General features: G+C 42.6%; 1 protein-coding gene across 7 annotated transcripts in view; it reads left to right on the forward strand.

Moving 5' to 3' along the window:
* Window positions 1-9,243, forward strand: part of TESPA1 (thymocyte expressed, positive selection associated 1) — a 30,142-nt gene extending 20,899 nt beyond the window's left edge. For 6 of the 7 annotated variants that reach the window (XM_084759886.1, XM_084759885.1, XM_084759888.1 and 3 more), the window contains 4 exons: window positions 2,410-2,618; window positions 3,744-4,501; window positions 5,523-5,613; window positions 7,330-7,572. In XM_084759886.1, the coding sequence (XP_084616012.1) occupies window positions 2,410-2,618; window positions 3,744-4,501; window positions 5,523-5,613; window positions 7,330-7,418 (1,147 nt within the window). In that variant the 3' untranslated portion in view covers window positions 7,419-7,572. Of the gene's footprint in view, window positions 1-2,409; window positions 2,619-3,743; window positions 4,502-5,522; window positions 5,614-7,329; window positions 7,573-8,416 lie in introns of those variants that run through there. The other variant, XM_084759891.1, reaches the window with a different exon arrangement.
* The last annotated feature ends 8,233 nt before the right edge of the window (window positions 9,244-17,476 follow it).

Raw genomic sequence — 17,476 nt, forward strand, 5'->3', positions numbered from 1 at the left:
CAAACCAAACCAAACAAAACAAAAAACAAAAAAAAAACAAAAACAAAAAACAAAAACAAACAAACAAACAAAAACAAAAACCCTCACTTGAAGGTGTGCCCTTCCATTTTAGGCTTTAGTTAATTGCAGATGTAATCAAGTTGACAGCCAAGAATAGCAATCACGGGTGCCTAGATTTTTAAAAATTATTTCTCTTTTTTATGAGATTGTACTATAATTACATCATTTCCCCTTTCTTTTCCTCCCTAAAAATCCCCCTACATACCTCTCCTTGTTCTATTTCAATTTCATGGCATCTTTTTTTGTGAGGGGGGGGGAGGGGGAGAAAGACAGAGACAGGGACAGAGACACAGAGAGAGACAGAGAGACAGACAGACAGAGAGACAGAGAGCATCTCTAATCTAAATCCAAATAAAACCTTCTCAGTCTGTGTTATGTTACTTCTATGTATGTTTTCAGGGCTGAGCATTTGGTATTGTTATCCAATTAGTGTGCTCATCCCTGTGGAAGAGTCTCAGAATTCATCAGTTGTCTGTGGTTCTTCGTGTGGGATTGCGCCTCCTGGGTTTTCCTTTGTCCACTTTGGCATGTCTGTTGCTGTTAGCTCTTGTTCAGCTTATGTTTAGGCAGCATATTGGTGAGAGTTCATGTGTGTAGCTTCTGACATTCCTAGGGGACAGAATCTCACAGAGATTTTCCTGCTCCTCTAGCGCTTATAGTGTTTCTGCTCCACCCTGAGCCTTAGGTAGAGGAATTTTGTTGTAGATACATCAACTGGGACTGGGCTCCGAAAATCTGCATTTTGATTGGTTGTAGTTGTCCGTAACAGTCTCCATCTGTTGCAAAGAGAAGTTCCTTGATGAGGCGTGAGGACTGCATTTAATTTGTGGGTATAAAGATAAGCAATTCAGTTGGGGGTTATGCTAGTTTATCAAGATGATCCTAACACCACTCAGCCATGGGTGTCAGCAACTGGTCAAGAACATCTTGTGTCAGCCACTCACAGGAAAAGAAATTTACCGTGACGGAGAACAAAGGAACATGGAGCTGGCAACAAGAACGTCGCTGTCCAGCTGCTAATTAACACGATGGCCCCAATTTTGACTATAAAAATCCTAGCATCCTTTCTGAAAAGAGTGATAATAATAGTCCAAGCCTTAAAGAATTCACACACCCTGCCTCCATTGTTGAAACACAGTTACTGAACACAGGTGCCAAGTAGATTCAGTGTGTCACCAGAATAAGAGGATGCATACTAGGAGGAGAGGTAGCAACAACACTTCTCCAGGTAAAGAAAGAGCTAGAAAGAGGGACTCTTCTGTAAATCAGGTATTGAGTGTACCTAAGTTCAGGGTGAGACTACAATAATATTTGAGGTCTTTACACACTAATTGTTTGCTTGTTTCACATAATTGCTACGGCAAGTACAGTGACAGATAAACTGCAAAGCACCTAGCAAAAGCCAGATCTATAATAGTATGCAGTTGGGAACTGACAAGTTAGCAATGCAGACATATTTCTTTGACTCTATGTTGCTTTTCGTTTTCAAAGCATTTCCATATTTATTTTTTAAGATTTATTTATTTATTTATTTATTTATTTATTTATTTATTATGTATACAGTGTTCTGCCTGCAGGCCAGAAGAGGGCATCAGATCACATTCCAGATGGTTGTGAACCACCATGTGGTTGCTGGGAATTGAACTCAGGACCATTAGAAGAGCAGGCAGCACACTTAACCACTGAGCCATCTCTCCAGCCCTTCCATATTTCTTTAATTAGTTTTCAGCTGTGGACACACTTCAACACCCTGTGCTAATAGTTTTGATAAACAGATCTGTAGTATGCTCCCCCGTGCCTCAAACACAGAAATTAGGTTCAAATAGCGAAAGGTTTTTCTCAAAGCCACAATAGAGTGTAGAGAAATGCTCATTTAAAAAAAAAGTGTTATGCTTGATACTATTATTAAATATTGTCCTAGACATTGTTCTATTGCTGTGAGCAGACATCATGACCAAGGCAACTCTTATAAAAGAAGACATTTAATTGGGTGTTTTCTCATAGTTTCAGAGGTGTGGTCCGTTGTGGTGATGGTGTAGAACATGCCAGCATGCATGGTGCAGGAGAAATAGCCTAGAGCTACAACCTCATCCACAGGCTGAGATGGAGAGCCTAGGCCTGGCATGGGCTTCTGAAAACCCAAAGCCCGCCTCCAGTGACATGCTTCCTCCAATAAGGCCACACCACTTAATCCTTCTAATCCTTCCAAGTAGCCATAGTGCCTGGTGACTAAGTGTTCATAAGTATGAGCCTAAGGGGGAGGCCATTCTTACTCAAAAGACCACAGATATTATGAATTCACATATTGTCTCCAAGTTGGCCCATGTACCAAAAACTTCCTCTCCTCAGCATCTCGGAGATTTTGGACCAGGTACAAGAGGATGCAGAAGATGTTCTCTTCAGCCTGGGCTTCGGCCACGAGGACCACAAGGACACATCTCGTATCCCTGCAAGATTTTTCGCCAACCCTTCTCAAGCCAAGGGCATTGACTTTCAGCTTTTCCTGAAGTCTCAGGTGCAGAGGATTGAGATGGAGGACCCCTGCCTGATGCTGGCCAGTGAGTGTTAACTCCAGATGCTTCCATGGTCTTCTCCCTTCTCTTCCTCTCATCCGCAACAGTAGGTTCCACACTCTAGTTTTCCTTTGTTAGCTTTGTCCTTGACTTGTTCTATTCTCATTTCTGTTTCTGAAAATGGATCACTTGGTATATGCGCTTTTTTTTTTCTCTTGAAAAAAAAATCAATCTTCAAAAAAAAAGTGCTGTTACTATTTTGCTTAGGTGTAACTGTATTTTTGTGTACTTTACTGGGTTATTTTTCCTACCACCCTTTTCCATCCCAATCCTTTCCAACCCCCCAACACTAGGTAGGAGAAAAAGAAGCTTAGAGGAGAAAGGGGTTTTGATATCATTAGGCTACTTCTAATTAAAGCTTGATTTTCAGGATATGCAATTTCTTCTCATCTCTTTGCTCATGACCATTTGAAAGACCCCAAAAAACAGCAACCAGCAGTGGTGGCGGGGTGCTGGGGACAGCAGCCTCGTGGCTCTTGGGCTCTGGCATTTATATACCTTCTGAAGAATCCCCAGAAATTCAAACATAAACTATGTTCAGCTTGCAGAATCACACCCATGCCAAAGCAGGAAACAAATCATAGCTGCTGTGGACCATCTGAAGCAGCTCCATAACCCACAACTGGGATAAAAAAAAATTCACATAACATAACTGGGATGTATTTTTGTTTGTTTGTTTGTTTGTTTTTCGAGACAGGGTTTCTCTGTGTAGACTTGACTGTCCTGGACTTGCTTTGTAGACCAGGCTGGCCTTGAACTCACAGTGATCTGCCTGCCTCTGCTTCCCAAGTGCTGGGATTAAAGGCATGCACCACCACCGGGATTTTTAAGAAACCAAAATTCTCACTACATTTTGGCCTTTTGTTCTTCAGCTGAATCAAATCAGCACAAAAATTTTACATCTTATTCTATTTTTAAAATCTCTTTATTGGCTTATTTACTGGAGAAAGTCTGGAAGTCAAGAAAGGAGTTTCTGGATACCTGAAATCTAAATGGGAGGATCACCAGTGAGCAAACTGGTGCCTCTGGGAAAGCTTTTGGGTGGACTTGTTAAAAAGTGCAATTTCCCAATGCGTTCCTAGACTTACCATGCTTATTTCTTCTACTCAGGCCGGTTTAAGCAGGTACAAACACTGGCTGTCACTGCTGACGCTTTCTACTGCCTCTACTCCTATGTGTCTAAGACGCCTATTCAGAAGTTCACACCATCCAGAATGTTCTGGAACTGCGACCCAACCGATGTGCCATCCATCAGAATTGTGGCCCCGGAGCCTGAGCCCTGTTCACCTAGAGAACGTCTTCGGAAAGCAATCTCTAAAATGTGCCTGTATACGGGTTCCCGGGATCGGCTGTCATCAGCTCAGAACAGCCCCAAAAGGAACAGTTTGGACCAAGTTGTGTGGGAAGTGATAGACAAAGTAAAAGGAGAGAAGCGAGGTCTCCAGCAAACCCCTCAGTGTGGACAAGCCCCTCAGGAAGAGTCTGTGCCCCCGACACACACTACGAAGCTGCCCACTTCTTCATGTCCATGTGCTTCCTGCCCTACAGAAGATACACAGGGAGACACATGCTATGCTTGTCCTCTAGCCGGACCAGGTCCACAGCACAAAACAGAATCTTCACAGGCAAGGAGAGCGCTGTGGGGTCTACAGGCCGTTAGCGAGAAGCCCTGTTCAGCTCGGAATGAGAATCCATGGGAAAGAGAAAACAAATCAAGAAAGAGTCTGTTTCAAAGGACTCTCGTGGAAGAGAAGATTAGGTCAGCGAACTTGCCCATCATCCGTCCGAAAGGAAAGCAGAGCCAAGCCAGACATGAGCTGCACCTGTCTTTATCCCAGCAGTTTCAGGATGCTTCTGATTTTGAGCAGGTAAGTGCGATGGAGATGAGGAAGAGGCTGTGATGTGTGATGTGAGGCTGTGACAGATGTGAGTGTCTCTGGTTTCTTTCCCAGAAGAGAAAAGAGCAGTGATCTGAAGCAAAGCAATTCTGTCGCCTTGTTTTCACTGGACAAAAAAAAAAAAAAAAAAAAAAAAAAAAAACTCACAACTTGAGAACACTCAGAAACTTCCGTTAAGCGTCTTAATAAAGATCTTCTTAGAAGAATTCAGTTTCTCATAAAACATACATGCCCGGATGTTCTTTGATGTTTTTCATATAAGTGAAATTGAAAAAAAAAAACCCTACACATTATTTAACAAAATGTCTTTTATACACATAATTAGCCACTAAGATCTAGAAGTTCTGGTTACAAATCCAAGAGTCTTATGCAATTATCTCTGGGGGAAGCTTATTCCTAGCCCCACACTTGGTTCCATTTTCTTTCTATAGCTAGTTATGTTTGGAACCATAAAGGATTTTGCACACACTTGTGCGAACGCGGCAACCTGCGTGGCTAAGCACCACGGCCACTTCCTACACAGCCAGCCAGCCATTGTCTGTAATGTGAACCTACGGATGCACAGTAGCAAGGACAGCCCTTAACAAGAACCAAACAAAACAACACTGGTCTCTTCAGACAGCGTAGGGTCATTTGACAGGCAGAGCTTGTGATTCTTAGTGACCAGAGTTTCTGAGAAGGCATAGTTCAGGCTTCAGATACCGCCCCATCTACAGATGCCTATTTTCAGGGTCGTTAGGAAAATCTCTCAAATGTTTGCTGTACGGAAATGCTGTGATCCTTTACAGTAAAAGCCCCCATGCATGGTACCGCTCACTAATGCAGTCATACAAGCCAAATCTGACTGCTAGGTGTCGGTTACGGCAGGGGATGGTATGCCTCTGGGGTGAACTCAGCCTTTATCCTTCTTTTCTCCGCCTTCCGCCCTGTGCCTTTCCTTGCTCCTGTTTCCCGTTGGTTCTGGTGAGTTCTGATGGGATCCTGTTCACAGGTACAGGATGACAGCAGAGGAGAGACCCGCACCCCCAGCATAGCCGGGGATCCCCACTTCTACCATACCTCCCTCGGAGCAGGCTCAAGAAGTAAGTGGACCTGTGTGTCAGGTAGTGTCTGAATATGTCTGCGCACTTATTCTCTCCCAGTGAGAATTTATGAATACCCGCAGCGGAGATCCGCCAGTGTCTCAGTTACGAGAAGCTGATTGTTGTTACAATTCCACAGTGGGGCCTAGGAAATGCTTCTCTATATAAGTGGTGCTCAGACTTAAGCACGTATCAGAACAGCCAGAAAAGTTTGTTAAAAATGCAAATGGCTGGGCCTCAGTTTGTGGTGGTTTCTAGTTTAGTAGGTTGAACAGAGACCACCGTGCAAATGTTACTGTCCTAAGGCACATTTCTACAGAACCTTTGCTACTAAGATAACAAAGAAAATAGCCTTAGGGGTACGCATTTTGATTAGAAATTCTTTCGCTTCGATGGTAGTCTAAAATCGAAATGGTGTTTGCCTAGAAACACATTTAATGCAAGTCTCCTATAGTTTTGGAATGCTCACCACTAACTAGTCTCTCTCTTTTACCTGTATCTATATACATACCTGTGTGTGTGTGTGTGTGTGCGCGCGCGCGCGTGTGTGTACATACATACATACAGAAGGCAAGGAGACAATACATACAGTTTAATTTTTAAAAAAGATTTATTATTTATACGGTATTCTGCCTGCATGTGTGCCTGCCTGCCACAAGAGGGCACCAGATCTCATTACAGGTGGTAGTGCTCCAACCATGTGGTTGCTAGGAATTGAACTCGGGACCTTTGGAAGAACAGCCAGTGCTCTTATCCTCAACTTTTAAGTTATTGATCAAGCCCTGATGTTTGTGCCTGCTACCCCAGCACTAGGGTTCTGTGAAAGAAAGATAGGAAATTTGAGACCAACCTGAGCTAAGGTTGTGTCCCACACAATCTTGAGCTATATATTGAGGCTCTGTCTCAAAAGAGAGACGGGGAAATGGATTTATGACGTGTCTGGCCTCTTCGTCTTGATTGTCTGATGAAGACCTCTCTGTAGATGGTCTTCATCTTCCAGTATCTAGCCTGAATTTCTTACATGGAAAATCAACAAAAACCAAAGCTGCAATTACTTCAGTAAGTTGTACAGGACCCTCTCACAGTTGTTAATACGTAACAATCCAACCTGTATTCAAAAGGATGGAAATCAGACTCTACATTTATCAGAGTGGTAAAACCATGCAGTGTACCCACATGTGGGACAGAAAAGTTTTGAGCATCATTTTAAACAACCCATCATAGACATTAAAAAATAAAAACAAAAAATACCATCTCTATCAAAATCCTTTATTTTTTATATCTTAAGATTTGCCAAGAGTATACTCTCATTCTAAGGCTGTTCAAATCCAGCTATATCATACAAATAGAAATTTGAAAGGAAGTTAACGCCTAGACTAATTGGATTAACATAAAAAAACGCATGAACTTATATTGTAGACTCTGGTTGCCTTTCCAAGCATCTGCTCCTATGCTGTTTGTCCACTAGATGTCAGTGTTGTACAAGAAAAAAATGTCAAGATGCCCGGCAAATACTACTGCAATCAGTATTGAGCATGACTTCCATCTCACGGAGTCGGCCTTAAGTCAAATCAGATACTTCTCGGTTACTCCACAAGCTTTGTGCCACCGTTGCTCATATTTTGTAGGCAGGGCATATTTTTAGTTTTTATTTTTTCAGGACAGATTTTTAGATAAAAATATTTTGTGCCGGTGTTTGCCTTTCTCTTTTGGTAGCCTTACGAGTGCCTTCCCATATGAGGAACACCAGAATGTGGGGGAGACGGCTCTCTGTAGGCAGCAGCTTGCCTTTTCATCTTCCGTGAGTTGTGTAGGTGTTGTTCTTAGTAAGTGGATCTTGCTGTCGGTTTACAGAGAGCAACCCCATTTTTTGTTGTTGTTGTTTGTTTGTTTTGTTTGTTTGTTTGTTTTTTTAACAATATTCTGTGTTTGGATATTGGGGGTGATTTCCATGGGGTCACTCGGATGTAAGCCAGTCCCAGTACTGGAAGCTTCTTTTGTAACCAGGGATGGATGCTTGGAACTCCATCCCCATGACAACATGAGCTGTCACTTATGTTACTGATCTCAGCCTTTCTGATAGGTGTAAGAGGGACTCCCAAAGTAGTTTTGATTTGCATTTCCTTGATGGCTAAGAAAGTGTAGGAATCTTTTCTCTTTTTTTAATTTTTAATTTTAAAATTTTGATCCCTGCCCCCCCCCCCCAGGAAACTTTTCTTAAAGAAACAGTTATTGGTAGTTGAATTCAGCCTATGGTGAAGAATTAAGGATAGTTTGATGAATTTTTCTGTTTTATAGGGTTTTTTTTTCTTTTTCTTTTTGAGACAGGCTTTCTCTGTGTAGCCTTGGCTGTCCTGGACTCACTTTGTAGACCAGGCTGGCCTCGAACTCACTGAGATCTACCTGCCTCTGCCTCCCAAGCGCTGGGATTAAAGGTGTGGGCCACCACAGCTTGGCCTTCATGAATTTCTTGATTAGTTCTCAGTAGTTTACAGAGGTAAGTATAAATGCAGAATGTCAGAATTATAAAAGGCATAACTTCAAGTATAAACACAGGAGATTTTAAGTATCAAAGAATAAGTGGTTAACTAACTCTTCTTGGAATCTTCCTTCATTGTGAAAATAACAGAAACCTTAAATCACATGACTATCGTAGTTGCCGCTGTTATTGCTGGTAATTTTAAACATTATTTGTGGCAGTGAGAAAAAAAAAACCCAGATCAAACATAAATAGTTCTGACAAGTCTCAGTAACTAAACTTATCTCAAAAAATATATGCCTTACATTTGAATTGCCATCACAGGCTCTCTTGACCATCAACACAGCAGTAGCTGACAGCGGCGGCTTCACAAAAAAAGCCAACGCCGCCGCCGTCTCATCCTGCAGTTGAGCTGCAGCGTCCTCAGCAAACAGCTACTGCCTTTGCCATCCCAGGCCTTTCAGGATCTTTCAGGATCACAGGAGTGCAGCAGCATGAGATGCTGGGATGAAGACCAAACGGAGAGGACTGGCGTCTGCATCCTGGTGCACAGAGACAGGCTTTGGACTTGTAGCTTCGTTTCTGCACACACCGCTTTCTCTCCTTGGTGGATTGCTACCCACACAATATGGGTATTGGCAAACTAACCAAAGGCTTGATTTTTCTCCCACGCTTCAAAACTGACCAAGACAGAAGACACGTGGATGGTCATCTTTGGAGGACAGTGTAAAAGTAACTTTATTCACCTGTTTCAATGGTTGTCCTGGAGGCTGACTGCCTCTCTCTGCTAACCTAGGCCTAGCCCTGGAAGCTCCAAGCCTCTGTACAGTCTAACCTAGGCCTAGAATGGTTTCAGCCCCTGAGACTTACTGCTTAATAAGATCACTCTTTCTTGTTCTTTCTGAGCTCTGGGCTGGCTGGTTCAATTAAGCTGTTCTGGCTCAAACTCCTCTCCCAGCTGACTGATTCAACCTGGCTTCTCTCTCAGCCCTTGAATTGCTCTGCTTGGCCTCAAACTAACTCTAAGAATCTGCTCTAATCTCCGGGCTCCTTCTCATTCTCTGGTTCATTCTGTCTTCATCTGAGTTCTCTCTCTGCAACCAGTGTCTCCCTGTTACTGTCCTGGTAAAACTGCCTTCTCTCTCTCTCTCTCTCTCCTCTCTCTCTCTCTCTCTCTCTCTCTCTCTCTCTCTCTCTCTCTCTCTCTCTCTCTCTCTCTCTCTCTCTCTCTCCTCTCTCTGCATTGCTCCTTAAGTAGCTTCCCTTTCCTCTCTTGTCTCATGAGAGTTGGGCGTATCCTGTTCTCTCAGATCTTTCTCTGATTCATCACTTTTTCTGCCACCGAATTAAACGTGACTTTCAAACATGCCTGCTTCCTTCTACATACTAACGTTATCTTCATTGTTTGGGATTAAATGCATGCACCACCATGCCTGGACCTAAACTTTTCTTTACCTGAAACTTGTTCTATAGCGAGCTGGCCTTGAATTCAGATCTGCTTGCCTCTGTGTCCTGGATTAAAGGTGTGTTTGTATTCCAGCCGGATCACACAGACCTACAAGGTCTTTAGATGTGATCTCTTGCCAGAACTGAATTCTGAATTAAATTCTGAATTGAAATTCTTCTACAGAACAGAGGTTACTCTTCAATGTTGTTAAAAGGCCAAAGCTACAAGAGGGAGAAGAAATTCTACCTCCATGCTCAAAGACTTTGTGAACTTTTCTCTGGACCTCTGTTCACCCCTAAGCATCAATTACATTCCTACATTGGTGGTTTCTTCTTCTTCTTCTTCTTCTTCTTCTTCTTCTTCTTCTTCTTCTTCTTCTTCCTCCTCCTCCTCCTCCTCCTCCTCCTCCTCCTCCTTCTTGATGTTTTATCTATAGTTATCTCCTTGGAATATTTCTCTTTCTCTCTATTTCCAAATTTTTGTGTCTTCCTAGAAAAAATATACAAATTGACCTCAGGATCTTTTTTCTTGGCTTATGTAAAAAACAAAAACAAATAAAAGAGACAAAAATATTTTTTGCTTGCAAAGAACAATACAAATAAAAATAACTTTTAAATTATTGTTAAAGGTTTTATGTGTGTGTGTTTCAAGACAAGGTTTCTCTGTGTAACCTTCCCTGTCCTAGACTCACTTTGTAGACCAGGCTGGCCCTGAAATCACAGTAATTCGCCTGTCTCTGCCTCCTGAGTGCTGGGATGAAAGTTCTGTGTTTTTAAGACAGGGCTAAACTCAGGATGGCATCCACAGGCTGGGGTGGGAGGGAGGTTTTAAGTGTTGAATTTGTTGAGGAAGATGTTCTTTGAGACATCCTTATCATAACCTTCTTTCTGTTGAGTGATTATTAATATTTAATATTGATTTATGGTTTTAATAAATCAGTGGTTACTTCTTAACCAGGTATATACCCAAATAGCCACACAGAGAGATCAGGATATAATTAAGTAGCCTGTAACACTATGCTGTGCAATAATTACTCCATCCTAAACCTCCAAGCTAGTATAGCTTCCTCTCATTCTGCTTTCCCATCTTATACCTGTTATTTGTTTGTTTGTTTGTTTATTTATTTATTGTTCTTAATTAGTTTTATTTAAAAATTTTTATAGTTTTATTTATTTATTGTTCTTAATTAGTTTTTTTTTTTTAATTTGTAGTTGCTTTTTACTCATATCCTAGGTCCAGCTCTTTCCTCCTGGTGTTTCTCAGCCTTCTCCTCCTGGATCTCTCATTTCTTCCTGTTCTTTCTCCTCCCCCCACTGGAACAAGATGTCCACCCTATTCTCTGTTATTGTTCAGAATTGGCAAATTGGCTTTAATTGGCAACACAGAGAACAAATGGTGATGTGTTTGCACAAACTTCAGACAGGAGATACTTAAAATAAACATCACAGTGCAATTTCCTGATTAAAACCAGATAAATGGGGTAGAGGAATCAGCATCTGAATGACTGAGGGTCAACTGTGCACAGCCCACAAGAACACTATGCCAACTTCTTTCCAAAGATCATTTCAGAGGAGGGGTAGCAAGGAGCACAAGAGCCAGGCGCAGCGAGTGACTGCAAGACAGTGTTCTCCAGCTATAGCAGGATAATTGCACAAAGCTACCTCTTGATTTGGCAAGGTGCTCAACATACATTCTTTGGTTTGTTTATTGGTTGGTTGGTTAGTTCGTTGGTTGTTGGTTTTTTGAGACAGGGTTTGTCTGTGTAGCCTGGCTGTCCTGCACTTGCTTTGTAGACCAGGCTGGCCTCAAACTCACAGCGAACCACCTGCTTCTGCCTCCAAAGTGCTGGGATTAGAGATATGCACCGCCACTCCCGGCTCCTGAACATGCATCCTTATTCATGTGATAAATATAATAATTCCAGTCTTATCTACTACATTGTGTTTGATAAAAATGAAATAACGTTAAAGTGCTTTTTACTTAGACTGAGAGGCCTGGTTAGATAAGTCTAGCAACAGGCTTCAGTTTCTGTTAGTTCACAGCAGGCCTGGGCCTCCACTCTTCAGAGGTGGGTACAGCAGTCCCTGGAAATGCTGCTAAGTGAGCAGCCAACCTGAGACGGCCGTGACCTGGCCAGAAAAAAAGGATTAAAAATGTTTTTTACTGCTAGTCTGGGAATCTTCTATCTCATGGTGAACTCATGACCTGGCTAGAGTGGCCTGAGTGTTTTACTCAGTTTGCCCAGGGCTTTCTAGTTTAAATGATTATTTAACCCCCTTTCAGGATTTAAATGGTTATAAAAGGAGCCTGGGAGCTCACGGAGCTCACCAGAGGTCGCAATCCCGTCTGAGTGGTAATCCCAACAAGCTAATGATCACCTAGCAACCCCACCTCCCTTAGGATTTCCCCTAAAAGCTTTTAAAAAGAGCCTACAAACATACCCAGGGGATCCACCATCATGTCAGAATGGTGACCCCAACATGTTTGATTCTACAGGTTAAATGCTCTTTGCTGTTTTTATACTGTTTTAGTCTGGAGTCTTTTCTCCAGCATGTTCCGGACCCAAACAAGGCATGTTCACTCTTGGCAATGTTCATATAAAACAGAGATCCTTGATGCCCACCATCTATGTGTCGGTGGAAATAGTGCTAGAACCCAGCCACTTACTAGCTGTGTGACTAGAGGCAAATTACCCTATTGCCCTTTACCTCACAGAAATAATGTCAGAATAAAACTTTCATTCAGAAAAGCTGAGAAAGAAGTGACATTCTGGAAAGATGCTCACCAGTCAAGAGCACTTACTGCTGCTCTAGAGGACCTAGGTTCGGTTTCCTCACCCACAGCAGGCAGCTCACAACTACTTGTAATTACAGCTGCATGGAATGTTATGTCTTTTTACGGTCTCTGTGTGCGCCTGCACAAACATGATACATAGAAACCCACACATACCATATAAAGAGATGAACAAATAAACCTTAGAAGGATGATATTTTAGGAGAAAGAAGTGAATTAACTTTCAAGAGATGAATTTAATGTCTCTGAGGAAGATGTTTCTGGGCTATCTGTATCACGCACTCGTTTTAAGATCATTTCAGAAGCGGGTTTGATGAGAAGGTAAGAGCCAACAGTAATGGATGGCCACGGAAACAACAGCGGTTTCCCAACACTGCAGGGCTGTTGCACAAATGAACTCACAGTGCCTGTGACAGCAGCCACAAGACCTGTTCAAGCTCAAGCCAGACCAAATGTCAATAAGAAAAGGAGGGGTGGGCAGTGAGTCCAATTCTTAGATGGGGAGCTCTCGGCAGTTAGCTGCTGGGAGAGGCACTGGCAGTCTTCCTCGCCTATAAATCCCAGGGAGGGGGACCATGAGCTGGTGGATGGCAACACATCCAAGGATATACTGGATGCACAAATTGTACTGGATTGGTTTACCTAAACAAAAGAAAGAGTGGACACAAGTTTGGGTGGATAGGTGATGGAGTGTGGATCTGTAAGGAGCTTTTGGAAGAGGTAAATATGATCAAACACATTGTATCAAATTCTCAAAGAAGTAAAATAAATGAGAAAACATGGTATAGCAATATCTTGGGTTGTTGAAGCATTACTTTTAAAATTTATTTTATATATTTATTTCGAAAGTAAACGTTCACATTCACCAACATACTGGGAATTATATATATGTGTGTACACACACACACACACACACACACACACACACACACACACATATATATATATAATTTCCTCACAACTGTTTCTTACTTACTGCTTCATCATAGCCATATTAGTAGGAACAAAATCTCAGCACAATTTCCATTTGCACTTATTTGCAGCTAAGGGTGTGGAATATTTTTCACACATTTACTTGCCATTGTTACTTATTGTGAAAACTTTCTACTTATTAACTTACTTGACTGGATCTAATAAACCCTCTTAATCTTGTCCTTTCTTTTTTGGGTAAATGATCTTATAGTATACATGTCAGAAGTCTATTATAAGCACACACAGATGCCAATAGATATGATCAATCTTTAATTTTTATCCCAGTAAGAAAGAAAAATAGCACATATTTCACAGCTTTAGTCTAGTGTCCTAAAGCCTATGTGGAGTTTTTCTCTAATGGTAAATCTGTCTGGCTAGGGAGGGAATATTTCTTCTTTGTAAACACCAGGGGTCAGTGCAGGCTTTCGGCTGTGAGCAAGAAGCATGCATGGTAACCTAACTACTCAATTATACTATTGGACTAAAGCCACCAGCAAAGGATAACGAATGGATGCTTTTGCTCTATTGAACTTTCTTAAACATTCAAGTCATGGTCAAAAAGACTGTGATGCCTCAGTTTCAGAATATTAATTAACATTGACTAATGTTATAATTATCTTTCAGACTTTTCTCCGAAGACTCCAATATCTTTTAAAAATTATTTCTTTTAGGTTTTAGAACTATAATTATAGCTGGGTGTGGTGGCACACGCGTTTAATCCCAGCACTCGGAGGCAGAGGCAGGCAGATCTCTGTGAGTTCGAGGCCAGCCTGGTCTACAGAGTGAGTCCAGGACAGCCAGGGCTACACAGAGAAACCCTGTCTAGAACAAAACAAAACAAAACAATAGAACTATAATTACTGAATTTCTTCTTTAATTTCATTCCTTCCATAGTCTCCTCCCATATTCTTCTTCCTTGTTTAAAATTGTACTCTCTTTTTTTCACTAACCGTTTTCATTTACCATTTATGTATATATCCCTAAATAATTAAGCATAATCTGGTCAATCCCTATAATTTTAATTTTGAGTATGTTTTCAGTGCTGGACATTCGATATTGGATAACAAACTGGTGTATTTTTCCCTGGGCAAGACTATTTTTTCCTGCTCTCAGCATGTCTTAGTTGCTTAGAGACATTTTAACAAATCCACTTTCTACATTCATAGAGAGATTCATTCTGTCCTAAGGCTAGGCAAGAGGGTAGCTAGAATTCCATCTTGGATTTTGTTTCAAATCATTTGGTCATAGTTAACTTTCTTTTAGCTGGTAGCTCTTTTTCCTTGTTTGCTTTCCCTACCTCTGGCTATCAAGTTCTTTATTTTTTAATTTTTTTAAAATTTTTTACTAGTATTAGAGCTTGCTTCTTCAGAATTTTGCTATATACTGAAGGCCAGCTGAAACATCCAGCAACATGGACTGAGCCACTACCAGATTCTGCAGCTTTCCAAGGTAGACAGCCATTGTTGGACTACGTGGACCATAGCCTATGAGACATTTTAACAAATCCACTTTCTACATTCATAGAGAGATTCATTCTGTCAGCTCTGTTTACCCACAGAACCTTTACTAATACAGTAGTTTTGTTGTTGTTGTTGTTGTTGGTTTGTTTTTGTTTTTGTTTTGTTTTGTTTTTGAGACAGGGTTTCTCTGGGTAGCCTTGGCTGTCCTGGAACTCACCCTGTAGACCAGGCTGTCCTGGAACTCACAGTGCCTTTGCCTTCCGAGTACTGGCGTTAAAAGTGTGTGCCAGCATGCCCAGTGGTGTTGTTGTTTTTTTGTTTGTTTGTTTTTATATTTTCACAGTGTTTATCATCTCTTGCCTGCTTTTTCCCTCAGGGTTGTCTTATACTTACCAGGTGGAAAGTAACTGCAGTTTACCTGAACTCAGCGTGTAGCCACAAAATAAATCTTGTTTCTTAAAATTTCTCTTCAATTGTTAATGCCCTGGGCACCCTTCCATTTATGGGGCAGATTGATGATTCCATTGCAAGTTGAGTGATGGGCCAAGAATATGAAGTGCTTACTGAGTGCTGTGAGAGAAGCTCAGGCAAGCTCCAAAGAGGTAGTAAGCACAGGGTCTTTGTCAACAAAGGAAAAGGATCAGACAGCTGAGCAGTGGAAGCTGTGGTGGTGGGTCACACCCAGGACTGGGTGGAAAGACAAACAGGTAGGCTAGGGTCTGGCCCTGGACTGGAAGACAAGGCCAGGAACTGTGTCCCTTCAGCAGTCTCTAACCCTAAGGGAGGTGTTCTTGTCACTCAAGACTCACCGGCCAATCAGGGCCTCCAGGAGGATTTGCCAGTCATAAGAGGAGGCAGGTTCTCCCAGGAGCCCTGCTGCAGGTGTGAATGGTTGCCCAGGATGTGCTGTGAATGCTGCTGCTAGGGGCTGTGAGTAGAGCTCAGGCAAGCTCCTGAGTCCTGACATGTTGAGCATGTGTTCCCTGCCCCCCCCCCAGCTGCCCACAACTGGGAGGAACAGCTGGAGTGCTCGCCCCGGGCTGGGTGGGAACCTGTGGCCCTTGTGGTCCTAGTCACTCCCTGGACCCGGCGGTGGCTTCTGAACAATCTCACTGTGAGTTGCTGCATGTGCACAGAGCATTTGGGGCGTGGGCTTGTGGGTCAAAACATCCTCTGCAGGACGCCAAACTCGGGAGAGGCCTGGATTCTCTAGTATGAAGCTCTTCCCTTGGCATTAAACATTAAGGGGTAAGATCCATTTGGAGTTAATCTTGTGGAGGCTGTAAAAGGCATCTCACGTGTTGGGTAGCACTTTAGTATTACGCTGTGATGTACAAGAGCAGAGCTGATGATGTGAAGGGTTTACCAACGCTTAGGCGACAGTAAGTCACACCAAGTAGAATTTAGCTGAGCGACGATGGCCTCTGAAACACCCCACAGATACATAGTAAGCTAACTATGCCTATTAGAGATTAGGATGCTAGGAAACACATGTCTGTTCACCAGGATTGTCCAGGAATATGGCTCCTAACCATAACAAAGGAGACATCCTTTTTCCCTCCCCCCACCCCCATTTTCCTCCTGAGGAAGATGTGCTGGCTAACAACAGTACTCTGTAGTGTTTGTAATCTGTTTCCTGCTTTTCTCTGGAGTAGCATCATATCTAGCAGGAGGAAAGCCTGAACCCAGCATGTTAGGGTGTATGTGCCAGAACTATATGGCTATTTCAGAGGTTATGCCACAAGGCAGATCCACGTGAGGAATTGGGGGAGGGGCTGGGGTTATAGAGACTGTCTCTGGGGATACAAGATGGGAGAAAGGGGGGGAAGATAGGGATGAGTCCTCCCATAAGACAATCCAGCGAAAAGGCACAGAAAGGGCACACATGGCTTAGTGGACTGTTGCTCTCTGGCTGCTGCTGAGCTTGTAGGCCAAGGTCAGAGTCTGAAGAGACAAAATGACAGGTTTGTATTGTTTAGAAGGCAGATAGTAAGAGAGGCGATGACGGTGGAGGAGGTGTTTAATCACTTTCTCCATGTCGAAGGATTGGATGATTGGGACATTTTTCTCCAGATATAAATTGTATCTATTGGGAGTTTAGGTGGGTAGCAGCAGTGTAGTTTGTCAACAACACCTGTTTCCCACCTGTGATCCCATGGATCCTGGATGTTGAACAAGAGGGTATTCCGGTAAAGGTAAAGGAGCTTATTCTGTGCCATTGTGGATCTGGCAGGACCAGTAAGGGCAGACCCGACACCTGTCAGGCATTCTCTGCAGCGACTTTCTGTTTGACCCAAGGGGAAGCAAACAAAAATTCTATCAAATAACAAAGGAGGGGTGAATATGGTGGTGCTGGCAATTTAAATAGGTTTCTGACTGCCTTCTATAGAGCCATTTCCTGACCCTATTTAGAGAGACCATTTGTTATGATTGACAGTTTTTTTTGAACCTCAGATCTCCAAATATAAGGATTACCTTGGGGCAAAACAGTCCAGGTGGGTTGAGTAAGGAAGCAAGTGTCCGGGTCAATCAATGTGAAAGTAAAGAGGTTCTGTGACTGGGCATCGAGAAGGATAGAAAAGAATGTGCCCTTGAGATCCAGGACTGAGAAATGGGAGGTCCCTGAGGGGATAGTGAACACAGGTGCATAGTGACGAGCCACAGCGGAGTGAAGGGGACCATTGCAGAACTGAGAAGTTGGAGGTCTTGAAC

The sequence above is a fragment of the Acomys minous genome (genome assembly GCF_964271855.1).
Source record: "Acomys minous genome assembly, chromosome: 15".
NCBI classification, from domain to species: domain Eukaryota; kingdom Metazoa; phylum Chordata; class Mammalia; order Rodentia; family Muridae; genus Acomys; species Acomys minous.